This window comes from Anser anser (assembly GCF_964211835.1).
Source record: "Anser anser genome assembly, chromosome: Z".
NCBI classification, from domain to species: Eukaryota; Metazoa; Chordata; class Aves; order Anseriformes; family Anatidae; genus Anser; species Anser anser.
The window spans coordinates 49,540,444-49,560,448 of NC_139723.1; the positions used below are offsets into that span (position 1 = coordinate 49,540,444).

General features: G+C 37.5%; 1 protein-coding gene across 1 annotated transcript in view; it reads left to right on the plus strand.

Moving 5' to 3' along the window:
- The first annotated feature begins 1,662 nt into the window (after positions 1-1,662).
- The window catches only part of RORB (RAR related orphan receptor B), a 149,318-nt gene continuing 130,975 nt past the window's right edge, over positions 1,663-20,005 (plus strand). The window contains exon 1 of the mRNA XM_083817750.1: positions 1,663-3,020. Within this exon, the coding sequence (XP_083673876.1) occupies positions 3,014-3,020 (7 nt within the window). The 5' untranslated portion in view covers positions 1,663-3,013. The remainder of the gene's footprint in view (positions 3,021-20,005) is intronic.

Here is a 20,005-nt window from a genome sequence, read left to right on the forward strand (position 1 = left end):
AGGAATCAACCTCTAGATCAAGACAGAGGAATGAAACAAAAGTCTACAAGGACTTCTGAAAACAAATAAAAATTGTCACTCTATACAGCAGAGAGAAAAAAGTTCAAGGCTGAAATTATTTAAGGCTGAAATAGCCTTAAAGGCTAAATTATTTTTGTCAATTTAAACATATATAGACAGAGAGAGTCAATAAACAAAATCAAAATCAAATTAAGAGAGAATAGAGGCAATTCAGTTTTGACTTATTTTTCTTAGCTGTCAAAATAACCATATAAATTCCAAATAAACGTGTACCAGTACTTAGTGCAGTAGTGTAAGGTTTTCTGAATGCACTGCTTAGCAAGTAGACAGCTTGTTATTTACCTATCAAAATTTTGACTGGTGTTAAGATGGCGCTTTACAGTTAAATCTAAAAGTCAGATTGGCATGGACAATAAAGACAAGATTGAAAATATGGAAAAAGAGTCATTGCATCCTATTCTAATTCGGCTTTTGTTATGGCTGCTACGTGGACATCCAGGAAAAATAAAAGAGTCTTGGCTGCAATACATCAGGCAAGAATTAGAATATCTCTTTCTCCTAGTTGCTTTCCTAAAGCCTCAAGCACTAGCCAGAAGTTAATTAACACTTCACCCAAATTCCAAATTAGATGTTAGGTAAATTATACACACTAGAAAGATTAGATATATTTCCCATGCTCTCTAACTTTCTTTGTAAAGTGAAGTATAAGTGGTGTTTTATTTAAGTTATCTCAGAAATTTTGCTCATCATGGATAGGTTGGAGAGAAGGCTGATGGGAAAATCCACAAAAGAGAATCCTTTAGACAGTCCTGTCTGCAGCCAGTCACACCTGCTAAAATCTCTGTTATAAAGAAAATATGCCACTGGAAATACCTATTCTTGTGAAGAGAAAAGATGGAAAGTATTAGAAGGTCTGCTGATATAAGAGAAGTAAATAAAACCGATTGGTAAGAGTTTGTAAACAAGATTCTAAGATAGTGCCCTAAGCAAATGCTAACAAACAGCTTGTCATTGCAGTACATAAGATTGCATAAATAAATAAAATCAGGTGGTCAACAATATTAAAGTGTATAATATCTTAGGAATTCAGTGTGTTTGTTTGTTTGTTTGTTTGCTTTGCATGTTTTTTACCAACTCCATCTTAACCACATCAAATCCAGTTAAAACAAAATTCACCAAGATCAGGTAAACCTAAATATTTTCAATATTGGCAAAGCTTTCTTCATGTCTCTCTCAGCTTCAGTTCAAATAGGTGTTTTGAGAGAGGCTGCCCAGGAGAACTACTTCCTGCAAACCCTTCACATTGCTCCCAGGACTGAAACTTTGTTGGTTTGCACCAACAGTGGAAGCAACACTGTGCCTATTTTTTCTATACTGATCTTTAACTTTTTCAGAGCAAAAGAAATCATACCTCTGATTTCTTGCACAACAGAGCTGATAGAATTTCAACTCATAATTCATGTACGAAAGAATAAATCTACTTTGCCAGGTTCATATTTATCTTAAAAGTATCTCTCCTTGAAATATACCCCATTTTATTTTTTTAAGTCGATATGAATAATTTTGTATGGATATGCTTCAGTTAAATCTGGTTTTTTTTTTTTTTTTTTTCGTTTGGTTGGTTTCTTTTTCTATTTTTTTTTTTTCCAATTCTATTTTATGCTTGGAGATAGAAACTGTGATCCTTGGCATTAGGAACTTGTTTTTAAAATGACCGACAGAGATGACTTGTCGTTGTGTTCCATAACTTACCACATAGAAAGAAATTTTAAAAAAAAAAAAAAGTCGGGAAGAGCCCGCAGTCATTTTTCTTATGGGCAAAACATGGGCAAAACATCAGTTAATTCAGAGGGGGGGTAAAACTTAGGGAAAATCCTGCTGTCCACGGAACATATCGGTTTCTGCGCTACTGTCTGCTGGTCCTACAGAGGGAAAACAAACTGCTTTTGACATCCAGATTCGCTCTTTCATGAGCAAACGACTCACCACCACCAAACTTTCCCCCTCTTGTCAGAAAATGGAACGCAGTTCCCAAGCGCTAATCTCACCGGGGTGAACGCTTTAACCTTCCTCCCAAGGCACCCTCACGGCCCACACACGCACCCTTCCCCGGCCAAAAAATAAAAATAAAAATAAAAACGAAGTCACACGAGGGGCTTTCCTTTGCCTGTTACCTTTCTCCACAAGCTCCGGAGGACCACGCTCATTTCTGCACCGCCGCGCCCAGCCCCGGCCGCCACGGGTAAAAGTTGCGGGGAACAAGCGGGGCGCGGCGGGGCGCGGAGCGGATCGGAGCTCCCCGCGCGGCCGGTGCCGGTGCCGGTGCGGGGCTGGCGGTAGCGGCGCGGTGCCGCCCGCGGGCGCGGTGCCGGGCGGGCGGCGATTGGCGGCGGCGCTGACAGCGGGCGGGGCCGTGCCGGCGGCACCGCCCGCCCCCCGCTATAAGCCTCCGGCCGCGGTTTTCTCGGGTCTCTCTCTCCCGCTCTGCGCGTCCCTGTCGATGCGCAGTGGAAATCCGCACCGGGGAGCTGCTGAGGGGCGCCGGTGTCATGTGAAAGCGCACATGCTCTGCTATCCCCGCAGCCCTCCGCGCTCTTTTTCTTCCGTCCGAGTGTTTTTCGTTTTTATTGTTGGTTTTTTCCTAGCGTAACTCCGTTCCTTCCTTCCCACCCCCCCCCCCCCCCCCTTCCCCTGCTTCGCAAATAGCCAGCCGCCGCCGCCGCTCCGCGGTCCCGGCGACCCCCGCAGGGGCTCCGAGGCGGGCGGGCGGGTGTGCGGCTGCCGCCCCCGAGCAGCTCGCCCGGCGGCGGGCAGCCCGCGGAGCCGCTCCGCGCCGAGCCGCGCCCCGCCGAGCCGCCTCGGAGGGATGGTGTTCCCGGCAGAGCAGAGCTGCGGCCCCCGCCGCCTCCGCGGGTGCTGAGACGGGATTTTCGTGGTGCGGCTCCCGGGCTCCCAGCTTCATGACTGCGCGGAGCGGGGAGTCGCCAACACCATGCGAGGTAAGCGGGCCGGGCGGGGTGGGGAGCGGCTTATTTTATTTATTTTTATTTTCCGGGGAAACAGCCGGGGAGGAGGTTTTGTGCCGGGGGAGAGGGTCCGAGGGAGAAAGTTGGTGGGTCGCGCCCTCCTGTCAGAGTGACTGCTCGCAGAGTGCTCCCCGCACACGCGGGGACCAGCCCGAAGTGCCCCCCGCAGGAGGGTGAGGGAGACCCCTGACGTGGCCCGCGGGCCGTGTGAGGAAGTCCGGCGTCACCCGAGGCCGCAGAGGGCAGGGATGGAGGGAGGGAAGCCACTACCGATGTCTGTGCCTTGAAGCACCCCACCCCTGTAAACACCCCCAAAACTGTCCACGGGACGCGCTCGCCGGCGGCAGGTGGTCTGTACCGCAGGAGCCGCCTGCCCCTTGGTCCCAGGTCTCTGCGAGTACGGGTAGGGGCTCTCCCTTCCCTCCCAAAAAGTTGTTCTCAGGACTTTTCTCTGGCTTCACGCTGTTCACCAGCCGCCTAGTCGAGTGGGGGCTACTTTCCTCGGGGGTGGCTGATGGGGAGGGGTGTGTCTCCCGGGATCACCATCGTCGTGCCTGCAACTCTCCTCCTTGGTTCCCCGAGTAAATGCCCCCTGCGCAGCCCTGTTCCTCCACTTACCTTGGAGAGCAGCCAGAGCCTTCCCTTCTGCATCCCCAGGGCTTGCAACCTCACCCACGGGAGGCCCTGCAGGAGATCGCGGAGCCTCCCCACCAGCGGGAGACTACCAAGCTGCTGGGCAGCTGGTCCAGAGAGTGCCTCTGGGCCACGTGCAGCCTGCTGTGTGTGGCACACTGGGACATCTATCTGCTGGGCACAGGGGATGGGATGTGGGGACGCGTTGTTTCCGCGTGTCTCAGGGCCAGGCAGCGCTCCACTGGCACTCCACTGGCCCCTTTTCCTGGGTCAGGCAAGAACCATCCTTGCCAGCCTCGGGCAACCACAGGGGTTGTACACCTCCTTTGCCACATCCTCCGTGCTCCCGTTTAGTGTCCCATCCTTCCTTTCAGTTGCTTGATAATGAGGCAAAAAGTAGTCTTTCTTGGGGTATGGGGCTGGAGAAGAAGGGTTTGCAAGCAGCAAAACATGCGTGGGGTGGCATCCCCATTGCGTGCAAAGATCTTGAGTCTCTGGTTTGTTTAATGAATGGGGATACACACACTAGAGACAACTCTAGCTAGGATTTCCTCTTATGGGATACTTGCTCCTTTAGCTGAGTTCATTAACAGCACTAACAGATCATGCATGTATGTAATTTTCTCTGTAGAAATTCAAACTTTGATGTTTGCACAGAGAAACAAAAAAGCCCTCTTTCCCCCTCCTCTCCTAGAAGATAGGGTTTGTGCTTTGGGGCGTCTACCAAGAACTTGCTAAACAGTATTTCTTTCATAAGAACACAAGGAAATGAAGAGAAGGGGAAACACTCTCAAGTCTGTAAAACATCTCCTTTTGCAGCATTTTTTTCTTTGTTAATGAAACATCTTCAGTGTGAGCATAACCAGTCAGTGGCTCAGGGTTTTTTTTGATACGTGCTTGCATGTGCCCCTTGGGCAGGGTACCCATTTCCATTTTACTGGGAGTTAGGCCAGCCAAGGCACAGCCATCTTGTCCTCTTGTCCCCCTTGTGCTACCACCAAGCCCAGGAGCTGCCATGACCAGCAAGGAATGAAATGCTTTCTCACTCCTCTGACCCTTTCCTTTAAAATAAGCTTGAGTCTGTCCAAGCGGCCATGTGTTGGGGATGAGGAGTGGGATCCACCAACACACCTGGTGGCATCGCTCACGGGGTCTGCGTCTGTCTCTGCCTCCTCTGACACCCCTTGAGCTGTGCTATCAGCTGCCATCCATGAAGAGGTGCCATGCTCTAGCACTAGATGCTTGTTTGTGTTCATGTCTCATGTATGTTTGCTTGCTCAGCAGGGAATTTACAAGTGGTGGAAAAGGGGGTTGGGGTGGAGGGACAAACAAACCACTTCCAGCCTTGTGCAAAACTCATTGTGGAAGAGGTTACTGAACTGATGTTTTACACCAGGTGTACATTGAGATGAGAGCAGTATTTAACACCCCATCAAACAGATGAGAACACTGTATGCTAATAGAATATCTGTCCGTTGCATTTGTGGCTTGCCTAATAAATTAAATAAATATCATAATTAGTAGATTTCAAGCTTCTGTGAATTAATGCATTTAGACAGCTATAAATGTTCTTGTGAAAGGGTTTAATGAATTTTCAACTGTTATACTCACTGTTATGGTTGGAGGAAGAAGCTCTCTTGTACATGTGAGGTTTTCCCCAAAAATTTCCCAGCCAAGCAGTGATCCTTCCAAGCTACAGTTGATGCACCTAGCCCAACATGCCTGGGGTGAGCAGAGTTTGTTGTGGTTGTTCACCTGCTGCACATCAGAGATGGAGGCCAAAGAGCTGCCAAAAATTTCCAGCTTGTGTTGATGCATCCCAAAGCACTGGGCTGTTGTAGGCTCTTGGCCATCCCATCCCATGGTAGTGCAACTAGCATTGAAGCACATCCCAGCTGTTGTGACACTACATTTCTAGTCACTGGTCATGTCATATTCAAAATAATAGCCTCCAGTGCTACGTCTCCTTTAAATTATTTTGAGGATACACAGCCATGCTGATTTATAGTTGAACAATATTCTGGTGCAGGAGACTGAACACTTGTGTTGTGGATGTGGTCATGGTCATAGTAGTTCCATATCTTTCCTTCTGAATTGGAAATGTAACTTGGAAGTTGATGTCTTTGCCTTTATAAGCTATAGGTATAAAATGTAGATAAAGAATGAGACTTACAATCTCTGTTCAATGGAGACCTCCTTATTTCAAACCTTCCCATTCCTGTCAAAAACCTGTGAGAGGATAAAGAATGTACTTAACAAAAAAGGTAGAAATGCACTTAACAAAACATTTTTAGAAAAAGAGAGCTATACAGTGCTCTAAAATCAGTGTGCTGCTTAACTAAAAAAGAAAACAAGTCTTCTGGGTTTTATCTTCTAGTTTAATTTTTGTTAAACTCATTTGTAAAGTTAAAGCTGTGGAATGCTAATGAGTTATGTATATAATGCAAACAGAAATACCTAAGTGGACAAAATCTTACAAATCATCTAATTTTATTCTGGGCACTTTTTACCTGTATGCAGACAAAAAAACAGTTTGTGATCACAATTATTTGAGCTATGAACAGTTATATAGAGCACTCCTTTATTGAAAAAGCAGTATTGAAGCTTTCATTTGTGAATCTTACAAAGAGTTTTGTTTTAAAGAAATTGATAACCCTAAGCTGAGGTATTTAAGGAAGTTTTTCTGTGTAGTTTACACTTGTTGGTGTCAGGACTGCGTAATGATATGTTACATAATGTTATATAGTTATTCTGTTTTCTTAGCGTCACTGGAATATTTGTAAGCAATTAGGAAAGTGTGAATCAAACAAATACTATCTGCAGTATTGCTGAGAGAGCTTATTAAGTAACATGTACAAATAGTCTGGATAACTGAGAAATATTTAAGTTCTTTATTTGATGAGTGCAGAAAATCTTCATACACACACATTAAAGCAAATGGAATATATTTCAAAAGTTATTCTAAGAATAAGAAATGCAACTAAATTTGGAATATGTGGCAGTAGTATCCTAAAAGATGTCAACGAAAAAATGAAAAAAAATGCATTGACTATTTAAAACAAACGTGGTAACATAAAATCAATACCGATTTTGACAGATTTAGTATCCTACCCCATAACACCAGAAACTGTTTGTCATCACAGCATGGTGCACCCAACTTGTACTTATCTCAATGATGTTATTGACTTCATTGAGACTCTTTGAAATGTGACAGAAATCAAGTTTCTGGTGTTAGGCCTTTGCAGGTCAATTTTTAGTAAGTGTTTAGAAAATCATGAGCCAGTAATAAACTGCATTATATGACAGAAAATGTATTGTTTGTGTATTGTTCATGTAGCATGACAGGTCGCTCTTTAGAATGAGCAAGAATCAAATCTGAAGTATGAGAGTCTATTTGTACCTCTGCAATACTTTGTTTTGTACTATATTTACATTACAAAGGATGTTGTGCATTTATCTTTCATTATTATATTATGCCACAGTGTTTGGGAGGGAGAAGGGAGAGTATATAATGAAGTTTCAATATAGAACTGTATCTGTTTTATTACCTTTATAATTTTTACCTTAGAAAATATTTTTTTCTGATTTTATTTAATGAGAAAATTGATTTTGATAAATAGATGTCTGGTGACCTGAAATATGGCAACTTAAAACCTACAATAATATGATGTTCGTTAGCTGAAGATGATTTCTCTTTTGTTTTACAGAAAATGTCTGACATCCACTATTGGCCTTTTATAAGTAAATATAGTGATAAGCAATAACTTGATACAATTTACACTTATCACAATACAGTCATGGTTGCATTAAGAGATTAATTTGTCTTTTGTTATTTAAAATATATCAATATTCTGGGTTAAATATACCAGAAACAAACAAACAACAACAACAAAAAAAGTACATTCTGAGTAAATTTGAAGTCAGAATTCCAGGTAAAATATGCTAACTACTGCAAAGTCTGTAGGGTGCTTGTGTATTGCAATATGTGACATTGATATGTACCTATTGGATGGATGAAATAGAAATGTGTGGATGAAGTATACCTTCAGCAGCAGTGTGTTGTTAAGTAGTTCCAGGAACTAGGATCCACCATGGCATGGACACTGGTTGCCTGATACAGGAAAACAAAATCAAACAAGTGATTTCCAAACTATCCAGGAAATTGTTTCCTTTCCTTTCAAATGATGCAGTGAATTCATAGAAAACAAAGTCTGTGCTATGAAATTGAAGAATGCATGCTTTGTAGCTGAAGACAAAAGAAGCACACAGGAGTAAATATTGATTGAACTAATCATCAGATGAATAGGAATGAGCTTTACCAGTGCACCAGTATAATAGGTTATGTTAACTAGCCCTTCCGTAGCCCATATGCTGGCCTTTCAACCCATGACTCTATCTACTGGGCACTTAATGAGGGAAACCACAGGTGTTATAACGGCATTTATGGTAAAACAGGCTAAATATAATAGTTGTGTAAATAAATGGATATAGTCAAAATAAATAAATATCTTTATTAATGCACTCAAGCACCATATAGAATCATGATGTAACAGCACTGCATTAGTATTTGTGTTTTACACTTTTAAGACACTGTCCTAAATCACTTGATGTTAAGCTTAGTAATAAACCTGTTAAATCAACTTCAACAAAACTATAAATTCTAAAGAACCTGATATATTTGAATTTTAAATCAGTTTTTAAAGAGTAATTTTAACAGCTTTGAGCATTTAACACATTTGGGGCTTTCCATAATGACTTTCATAGACAAAGTGTAGATGTCAAAATGTTGTTCTTTGTGATTCATGTTTATAAAGTTCAATGTTGTTCCTTCAGATTCTGTTTGCAGTCTGGGTAAAGTCTGTAGTGCAGCTTTGAGAATAAGACATCACACAGTGTCAACGAGGGTGGCAGACAGAAGGTGCATTTTGGACTGTGCCATTTTCCTATTTGTTTCTAATATTGCTTTCATGAGCATATTCAAAACTCTTATTTATGCATATGATTGACAATAAAATAAATCTATCATCATGGCCTGCTTCTTGTTTAACTGAGCAATACTTAATCATTTGAGTGGTCTTGTGGATGGGAATGTTGGCCCTCTGTATTTTTGCTGTCTGTGTATGTGTTGGAGCTGTATATTTAAAATAAATAAATTTTAAAAAAAAAAAAGCTCATGCTTAACTTTGCCAGACACATTCTGCTGGAAATTTATGCAAACAGAATGACAGCTGTTTCTGCCTCTGATACAAGTATATAAGCTAATCCAGTTTGACATAAATGTGGTTATTATGCTGTTAATGATGAATTATTTTGATGAATTGGCAATTACAATGCATCTACAGAATTTTTAAGGAAGATCAACGCTGTTACTTCTTCACAAAAACACAACAAATATTAAAAATCATATGTTTATCTGGAACTGAATCATGTACATTTAAAACCACATACTCATTAAAGAGTAAACGTCAAGTAATTGTGCTTGCTTGACAGACAAACTCATTCTGAAAGTTTTAGTGTTGTCGTGGGTCTTGTTTATGTGAGTCATCCAGTTAGCATTCGGTTAGATTTGATAGGACTACTCACATAAATAGGGCAAGCTGAATTTGAGGCCGTTTGCTCAATGTCTCTTTGAAACCCAATGATTAGAATTGTAAGAAATATGAATCATTAGAAAGGCTTAGTCCTTGTTGCCCTGAAATTTCCACAAAATCAGCCTCCATTCCTAACTGCCTGAAACACTTCGGTGCTCAAATATGGATGTTGGCTTGGCTGGAAATTTGTATTTGCAGGAAGGTGTTGGTAAATACATTACTTGTTTTCTCAGCTAATGTTGAGTTATAAAAAGTGTTCAAAAGAATTGTTCTTCAACCAGTTGTCAATAAATCACTTTAACTGTTGTGCTTATTCAGAATGCCATACTGCTGCTAGTAAAAAAAAAAAAAAGTCTAATCTTTATTGTAAGAAAATATATGCATTAATAATAGGTATGAATATACTACATGAAGTAATGGGTAAAATAGCAGTATAAATTAAGAGGAATTGTTGATAATTATTTTAAAGTGAGTCTTTAATTCATTATGTCTCTTTGTCCATGTTTTTGAGGTTGTCTCACAGTTAATCCATTCCTCTTAGTTATCCATGTTCACTGTGGAGGTTTCCTGGACACAACAGGACACCTTCCACATCAAAATTATTTTCAAGATTTACATCTCTGCTTCATTAATCCAAAAGTTAATTCATTCTTTAGAGTAACATTTCTAAAAAAAGGCATACATTCTCATCACATTTAATTTTTCCACCCAGCAATCCTCTAGACTAAAAATGTATTTACTCTTACAAGCAATATGTATTATAAGTTGATTTTTTTCTTCTTTCTTTATTTTTTTTTTGAGTGAAGGTGTTCAGGGGTAGGGGGATGGGGGAGAAAAACTAGATCAAAAGAAGACAAAGAAGTTATTAAATTGCAGTTCAATGTGCTGTCAAAATAATGAGCTGTCAAGAGGGTAGCATATTATGTTATGGAGCAGGTTGTTTTTGGTCTCAGATGAAATTATGGTTCTCTTAAAATAGACTTCAAGTGTAAAAAGTGAAAACAAGGCTGTTTATAAATAAACAACCTTTGCATTACCATTCCCACTACAACAGGAGATAAAATGAGATGGGCTTTAACCAATTGAATAAGGGTTGGATTATTTAGCAAAAGGTGCACATTGGATGTTTGCAGTTTTTTGAAGGGTGACTGGAAACTACAGCCCCAGCCCTGCAGTCAATTGAAAAAAAAAAATGTGGAGCAAACTGTATTCCAAAAGATTTATTGGAAATGATCATTTTTTCTTAGAGGACAGCATATTGTACTTTATATATGGAAACTGTATTTAGTGTGTGTTTATATATAGATAGATATATTAAGGACAATATTTGATTTAAAATGTTTCTTAAAGACATTAATCTGTATTGTCTCCTCTTTCCCTCTTGAAAAACATGCTGTATTACTAGGTGATGATAAACTACTTCCAGTTAACTTCTAAATTTAAGAGCTTGCCACAGGAGTGTATTTTCAAAAACTTGTTTTGCCACATTGCTTGTAACTTTTTCCTTTATCACTTTTATACTTCAAACAAAAGCATTGATTACTTCAATATGGGTTGTTTGGGGGATTTTGTGCAATACTTGTACTATATTCAGTGTACTATATATTTAATTGGGATGAACTGAAAGAAAAGAGAGACCATACACAGAAACTGAGGCCAGATATTCATATGTGGTAGGAACACAAATTTGAACAAATGCAGCACAGTCTAGTGGCACAGAGAAGTAATGGCACTAGAGAAGAAACGTTAAAATACAGTGCCATTCAGTGGTTGAATCTCTGTGAAGGGAAGAAACCTTCTTTTGGAGAAAGTTTCAGTGATGATCTAGCATAGCTCATTTCAGTTTGTTTTGGAATTTATACTCAAACTGTCATTCCTTATTTCAATGAATTTGTGAAAGTTATGTGAGTACATGTTATTAGCAGTGTCTGACCGCAAATCCTTCTTTTCCTCTTTTGACAAAAACCACTCTCTGTATGTCAGTCAGTACATATAGAAATGTGACACAAGATGAATTTAGCTGTTCTTTTAATGTAGAGAAACCTGTAATGTACTTATGATAATATATATAGACAGCACTATACCAGTAATCTTTATTATATGTATCAACAATAATTGTGGAATATTTGCATTTAAAGTTAATGTTGCTATATATTGGAAAAAGTCAATAGCAACAATTTTTTTTACATCTTCTCAAAAGTCTATGTATTCTAGAGAATCTAAAATCATTAGTATAAAATAGCATGAATTAAAGCAACATATAAACAAGATAAAACAGTTTTGATTTATTTCAATGGGATGCACTTTAACAATTGTGAATCCTCAGTAATATATGCTAGTTTCTTCTTAACCATAGACAATTCTGGAAAAAACAGATTTTTTTAGTATCTCAAGTGATTAAGAGTAAGAATAAGCAGGAAGATTAAAATAATATCAGTAAATATCAACTATGGTTCATTAACACCCCTTCAGAATAATTCGAACTACAAATTGTTCCACAGCTTAAAGAATGACATCACATTCTACTACAATTTGCAAAGTACTTCTACATGTTTATGAAATTAAATTACAGTTGGCAAACCAATTCTACATGTTTATGAAATAAAATTCCTTATGTGGAATGGATTGAAAATAATGGCCTTACCAGTATTGTGGCAACTGTTGCAATATTAAAGATGAAACATCAAAAGTAGCCAGTAACCATTATCTGTAATTTAATTAAAAAATAATTAATTAAAAATTAATTTAAAAATTGGTCTTCCACAAAATTATGTGTGCAATATCTACTAAAACACTTTGAGGAGCAACAATTATCACACAAAGATTTCTGAAGAAACTGTTCATATGTGTGTTTAAAAGAAATATACTTTACAGTATATTACAACAACAAAGTGAAACCTCTCTGCAGAGCTGAGGCATGGTTGATTCAAGGTGTAACCTTATTTTTGAAACAGAATTCCCTATAGAACTGTCTTAAACACTTTACTCTAAAACTAATGGTACAGTATGGCTCTGGTTATTTAGTCTAATGATTTTTAGATGACAGAGCTAAATAATACACTTCGAGTTCAGAGGTTAAGAGGGAAGAAAACTCGCAGTCTTACTTCATAACCCTATCCAAAAGTTCTTTTCTTCCTTTATCATTGGTCTGAGCATGCCAAAATTCCGATATTTATTTTTGTCAAATTTTGTGTGTGTGTTTTTTTTTTTTTTTTTTGCTAGCATACAAACCAAGATATGCTTTAAATCAGCAATTGCTATAATCATTACTGGGAGTGCTGTGAAGAACAGGACACTAAATAGACTTTTTGCAGCATACCATTTTCAGGCTTCAGCAGAATCTAGGGGGAAAAAGACTGTGCCAACTTCATCATAAAGATGAAGAAGAAAAGTACATGATTTCAACAGGGAATTTAAACAAACACAAGAGAAAATGAGGAGGAAAAAAGTGTGGTGAATTTAGAGGAAAAAAAAATGCATAGAAAGGGTGCTGTTTCAAAAGCAGGAGAGTGATATGGAAGAAATATGTGGAAATGTAAAGGAAAAGTATATGAAAAAGGATGAGGAGTTGTGTTTGTTTTTTGTGATCACTCCTATACTCCAAAGTACTGGTCTCTTCATTATCCACTCATTGCAGGCTGAGGTAAATAACAGAGGGCGTGCTGTTAGAAATGAGAAAGAGAGAGAGAAGTGGGAGTAATAGAAAGAAAGAGTGAAATAAGGGGAAAAAATGTACAATATGAATGTATTCATTGTACTACTCTGTAATACTTGGTGTTGCATTTAGATTTGTTGTAATGGGACTTCAACCTTTTTGGTATTCAGCTAAATGCTAACATTAGACATCCACTCCCATTCATTTTGCCATGTATATGCAGAGCTCTGCTACTCAAGAGTGCTGCAAGTTGGAACATCACATATACATCACATATACAGTTATGTAAGCTGTCTGTAGGAGCTTGGCATTCACTCTTTTTCAGCCAAGTTATTCATTTGCAAAATTGAAATGTTGTTTACAAAATACATCCAAACCTGACCTTTCTAAACTCTGGATCAAATCAAATGTGGTGGTTTTTTTGTTTTGTTTGTTTTTTTCTCCCTATCTTTCCTTTTTTTTTCCCCTCTCATTCTTACTCTATATTTTTTCAGTCACTCTTGTGACTGAAGGCAGTACAGACTGAAAAGGCCTTGGCACTAAGGACTTTCACTTGTTAGAAAATGTAGAATTAGTTGATTAGTGCATTAGATCATTGCATGTGTCCATATCATATAAAATTATGTTTTGTTTTGGTTTGGTTTTTTATGTTTTGTTTTTTTCCCCTTAAAAAAAAAATCTTTGTGTGGGATATACTGTAGGGAAGAATTAAAGAACCTGTTAAAACTTGGTCTGGCTACATCTCCATCATATATCTATTACATTTGCGTGCCTGTAACCTTGGAGATAGAAGAGGTGCTTGAGAGACGAATCTCTACTTCCCTTGTACTGCCTGGTTGCTAGCAACTGCTCACTCTCTTGCCTAGTAAAAGATTTTGCCTGTATCTTTTTTTTTTTTTTAAAGAGTCAGGTAATTCATATAATAGTCAGGTAATTCATATAATAGTCAGGTAATTCATATAATAGGCTTTTTGAGGCAATGGAAGTGTGTAGTAGTGAAAAGATAGTGTCCTACCTGATAACAGCAAAACTTTTTGGTTTGTTTTTGCTTGGTTATTTGTTGTAAAATACAAATAATGTCTTTAAATCCTTTTTCCATGTTCAGAAGATAAAGAGAAATATAAAATGCTATTATGATACTCTTCTTTTTTTCTAAGACCGACATATTTTTTTTAGTACCTACCCTTGACTACCTTTCCCCTTTGTAGCAACCCCACAGAACTTACTACAGAAGAAAAAAAAAAAAAAAGGGAAATAAATTTTTGGAAAACTACTCTGGTAGTGTAGGAGTTTCATTTACATGAATTCTCTGCTTTCCCACATCCCCCCTGCAGTTTTCTGTAAGTCCTAAGCATAAAACAGGCAGAGAGCCAAGCTGTCATCCGTTAACATCTATTTCATCCATTCTCAGGATCAGTTGAGCTAAAGGAGGTTATATGTCTTAGAGAAAAGTCTTTAGGTTGTTATTGAAATGTTTGAGAATGCATCAGATTTTGACCCAGTGTTAACCTACATTATCTTTTGGGCAGAAATGAGCAGCAGTATAAAATCATTTCAAGAAGACAAGTGCTATTAAATACATGCTGTAATTTTTCATAATATATCAAAGGACAGACTCCTAGTTTACTGTCAAGACTAATATAAATTATTTAGGAATTATTTTTCATTTAAGGAATGAAGCTATTTCTGTGAAAATACTGATCACTCTCTAAAGGTGACTTTATGTTACTTTAAATAATAGTAAACCATCATTAACTTTTTACTTACCTCACTACAGAAAAGTAACTGATAAGGTTTCATATTTTAGATGTATCTAAAGATATATTTCTTATTTTATGAGGGAACAGGTGATATTTTGGTATGTTTTTGCATAGAATAGTTGAATAACTACTAAAAATGAATATTAAAGAAATAATAAATTTAAATTTATACAAAAATTAAATAATATTATTTTCTTATGAGTTTAAAAAAAAAAATCAGTAGATGTATTCACATCTAAGCATACAAATTTACCTTAAATAGCTATATATTTTTGTAGTTTATAATGAGGAGGAAAAAGAGAAAATAGTACACCATTTTTCTGTTCTGTTTTGATATCATGTTTATGGTTTCACAGGTTTTGCTCTAAGAGCTAACCAGTCATTTTGATGTACACTTATTGGTTTGGGATTTTACTGCAGCTGTATTTTTAAGTTTTTAGGTTGTTTTGTTCAGTATTGGCTTTAATTCCCACCTCCACTGACTTATTTGTTGCTTTCTTTTCTTGTAGTCTTTGTGATTCTTCATTTCAGGAGCTGCTTCTATGACAATTATAGTTCTATTGGCAGCCTGAACAGAAATTGTCCATTGAATAGGTATTAAGGATGAACCAGAAAGATCCTTCTCACACTGTGTTCTTTAGAAAGACAGACTGAAGAAGAGTTTGTATCTGTCCATGCCAAAATAACCTATAATTATGCACTTGAATGAATATTTTCTGCAGTGACATTTGTAAGCAATCCATGTACAGGAAAGCCAATATAAGCTGTATTTAAGTTATGCCATGTATTTTCTTCTCCTGCGTGACTGTTTCTACCTATATGAAAAGTAATAGCTCCCATTCTATTGCAGACACAGTCAGCATCTTTATACACTAAAGAAAATAAGAAAGCCTTTGTGCAATGAAACTGTCAAATCAGTTAAATTAGAACTTTTGCAAGGATTTTTCTAAGTCAGGGAGTGCTTTCATATGTGATATAGTCTTTACTAGAAAAAGGGGCCAGTCTGATGTCTCTTCTGTACCCTGCAAAGATTTAAGACCTATTCCAAAAGATTTTTTTGGCATGTGAATACCTGTATAGGTGAGGTTACTGATGTGGCAGAAGTCTTGTCAGGTTATCGTTAGGTACAGACGAGATCCTGGGAGCCAAACTGGCTACAACAGTGGGTCTATCTCTCTTCTGTCATTGCCCTATTGTGCTTCAACATTGACCTTGAAAGACCCTTTTCCTGTGGCAGTTATAACCTTGGCCTTGCTACTGACAGTGCCAACAGGGGTGCCAATTAGTGCTGTGTGGTGGGTTTTGTTTTTCCTTTTCTATGAACAAAGTCCATTGAGGACTGGACTGAGACCACCAGCTTACTTCCAGCAGGCCACCAAGTGCTGTGGCTTTTTTATTTTGCTCAGTCACTCACTAAACAACCTGGTGTTGAACTTTTGTCTGTAATCTGTTTATAGTCTCTGTATCTATCATTAATTCTAAATCATTTCACTTGCTAGAATAAGATGTTTGCTTCTAAAGTATGTTGATAAACCATAGTATTATCTGTAAAAAATACATAAAAAAAATTCAGGTTACTTCCAGTGATTAGAGATTGACTTTGAATTTGCTTTTACAAAGTTCAAAATTTTTACCAGAACCCTAAAGAATATACCAGGCATAGAAAGAGAATGCAGCAGGAATGACAGATGCATTAGAATTTTGTATCAAATAAAAAGAATCCCATGTGTTAACAATAAACTTTGCAATCTAATATACAAACATGAGTCTCTCTGTGTCATGGATTTCTCATAAGCAGTCTTAGTGTATTTCTAGTTACTAGGGCCTTTCTATCAAAAATACTTAAGCATATTCAGACATATTCCATACTTTTAAAGTTTTAGAGATAGAAAATTGAGCTGAAAAATAAAATTGTGCATAAGCATTGTGGGAAGCCCAGGGTTAAATCAGTTGTTCTGAAACATGGTTCTGTATTTTTCTGCCTGTCAGCACTAGAGTTATTTGAAAGGAATCTTCATTTCTTTTTAGATATATGTGAACAAGTCTTTTGTAATGTCCAATGCAAATGGACAATAATGCAAAATATTGCAAATATTGCAAATAATGTAAATAAGTCTCCATTTAAATCTGTAATAGCAAATTTTAAGTAACATATATATGTGTGTGTGTGTGCTGTATACTAGACTTTTCAGCTGAATACAGCATCCTTGTTTTTATGCTTTTATAGTATTTTTTAACATTTTAAACTCTTAAAATATTTCATTCTTTTGTTTTTATAGCTGAGCAGAAGTTATATTTTATTAGTCTTTTTTTCAATTATATTTTTTTATTTTTTTCCCTCTCAGTGAAAGCTGTGATCACTAATAGTGAGACATATTATAATTGTATCTGTAACTTTAAATCCTTTAGTGATAGAGTTAAATTTAAGGAAAAGTTAGAGTTTTGTTATTAGCTACAGTAGACTGGAAAGCACAGGGTGAATAGAATTGGTTTCTTATTAAGTCATATTAACGTATGGTCATAATAATACATAATGACTACTCTGCAGGGCTGCAGATTGGACTGGGGATATATCCTCTTAAAATAGCTGTCCCAATGCTAAAAACAGTAAGTCTCATTTATTCTGATTGTATATATCCTCAAAGAGGCTGTAGAAGGAAACATATAAATGTTGGAACAGCTTAGAAAGTTATGCCAAAAAGGGGACTTTATCACAGTTCAGTAAATTCAACTGGCTACACATCTGAGAAAGAGAGAAGGCCGTAAGGGGGAAGGGCAAGTGTATGAGTGAGTCCCTTCACAAAGTGAGGGACTTTGTGAAGAGAGGGTGAAAAAAAATCTGTGTTAAAGATGAGAGAACTGGGGGAGGGAGACACTTTAGCCTCTCCTTTAAGTACATCTCCCTCCTGAGTACATTTACTTCCATCACAATGGACTAGAAGAGATCTTTGTTTAGTGGTGCAGTGCCCCTGAGACCTAATTTAGCTTTTATAGGAAATTCAAAAAGAGACAGAGTGAGCAAGAGAGACCAGAACAAAGATATGAGTTTGCACTGCGAATATTGATACTTGTAGGTTGCTTCTGTAAATCCTTTAAAAGAAAATCTCCTAGAAAATGCTGACTTGGATTTTCTGCTAGAGGAGTGCAGATGAACATTGTTTTATTATTCAGCTTTTATAATGAAGAGATGGTACAAATATGTGTTCTAGGGTGGCAGTGGTTTTTGTTACTTTAAAATAAGAAGTAGGAAGCCAATAAAATCAAGTGAAAATGCATCAAAATTATTTAAATTTGCTTTTGAAAAAGCATTTTTAATTGAGTCACACTGCTAGAAGCATATATTGGATCTCATTCTGTGAACATTATAAAAACATTCTCAGAAGTCTCAATAATTAATGCATTACATTGTTGTTTCTTCATTTGAGTGAATTTTCATTCTCAGAGTTCAGAATGGCTTTGCTTTCTTCTAGCATGTAATTTTGTAAAGGTCATCTTTAGCCTTGTGAATTTAGGGCCACTGTGATGTTTTTGGTTACACTTTTCCTTGTATTTTACAAGTCCATCTTTTCATAAGGAATGGCATCACGTCATATGCACACATAACCCTATGAATCTTACTCAGTAGGACCCATTTCCATGGAGTCTTGGCATCAGAGTCCTGTTTTGGCACACTACAGATGTGTCTTTTGAGTATCATTTTTTGTAAAGTGAAACAGATTTGGATGTTGGTGAAATTTGCTTTGGGGTAATGTATGATTCTCTTATCAACATACAAAAGCTGCTTTGACATACAGTGTTAGGGACAGCTGCAGAAATATATTTTTGGCTAAAATGAGATGAGATTAGATGAGTCACCCATTAGTTGATTTAACTTTAGGTTTTAATAGTTGGTTTGTTTGTGGTTTTTTTGTTTGTTTGTTTGTTTTTTCTGATCCAGTTGTCCCAAGGTTTATATCTTGCTTGAATATTTCCTTCAAAGAGTAATTGATAAATAAAACATAGGCTTGTCAACACATATGGAAAGCTGATTTTCAGTTAGTGCAAAAGTACACACTTAAAAGTACATACTTTTAAGGAAGTTATATTTATACTTTATTTATTATCTAATTTTGACTGCCTTCCTGTTTCTTCTCTAAAGAGCACCCAATAGTAAAAATCCTACTTACATAAACTCATGCTCACAGAGCCAATCACTAGTTTGTCATATTGCGTAGCTGAAACTTGTTGCTCTTGTTGCTAGGCAGCCCAATTTACACCAACCAATAGAACTGTATAATTTTCTTCAGCAGTGGATTTCAATTAAACGTCTGGAAATATAACTGATTTCTTCAACAGATCAGCTCGAATAGTAAAAGAAAAGTCATCAATATCTATTCTGCACAAAAGCTTGACTCTTTAAAGTTTTCTCATAAAATATTTAAACAAATAATTGCACTTTTTGTGTTTTCTCAATAATAAAAAAAAAACTGTTTTAAACTGTTTGGACAGGAACCTAGTGTTTGCAGTTATGTTTGTTTCCTTTGTTTTCCAAATAGATTTTATCCTCTCCTGAAGTGTTGAGAACAGTGACTGAACACAAATCAACAGAAAATCCCATTTTTATCTAAGATGTGGTTAGGAATCCCTAAAAAACAAACAAACAAACCAAAAAGAGAAATGACTGTGCCCAGGTTTTCTTTTACTGAAGAAGAAAGCATAGGAGAAATTTTCAGATGTATTTGGGGATTCTTGCAATAATATTACACCTTAAGCAAAAATATTTGACATTAAGCAAGATGCTTTGGGATCAGCACATTACCTTACATTTGTACAAATGTTGTTTTGATATGTCAAGGAGACAGAACTCAAAAACAGTCTCAGAAGAGGAACTTTTTGAGGATTATGTCTTGGTATGTTGAGTTTGAGTCGTGGGTGGAAATAATGTAGCAGCAAAAGGAGAACTTGAAATGGCATAATTTGTTAAAATTTAAGCTAATTCGGTTTGCTTGCTAGCGGGGGGTGGGGGGAGGGGAGGAGGAGGAGGAGGTTGAATTCAACCATTTAATTCCTGTTATAAAATATTTTTCTTGTTGTATCCCTCAACACATTCTTAGCATACATCTTTCTACCGAAGATAGTACAGAACTTGCTACTCAGAACTGTACTTATCTCAGCTTTGCTGCTGCTGTAGAATTTTCATCCCAATTCTCATAATAAATAGGACTGACCTATTCTTTAGCCCTTCTGCGAGAAAACATTACTGAAGGAAGAGGCAGTAAGAGTGTATAGAGGCTAATTTTATAAAGTTCTCCACAACAATTCAGTGCAATGTATTGCAAT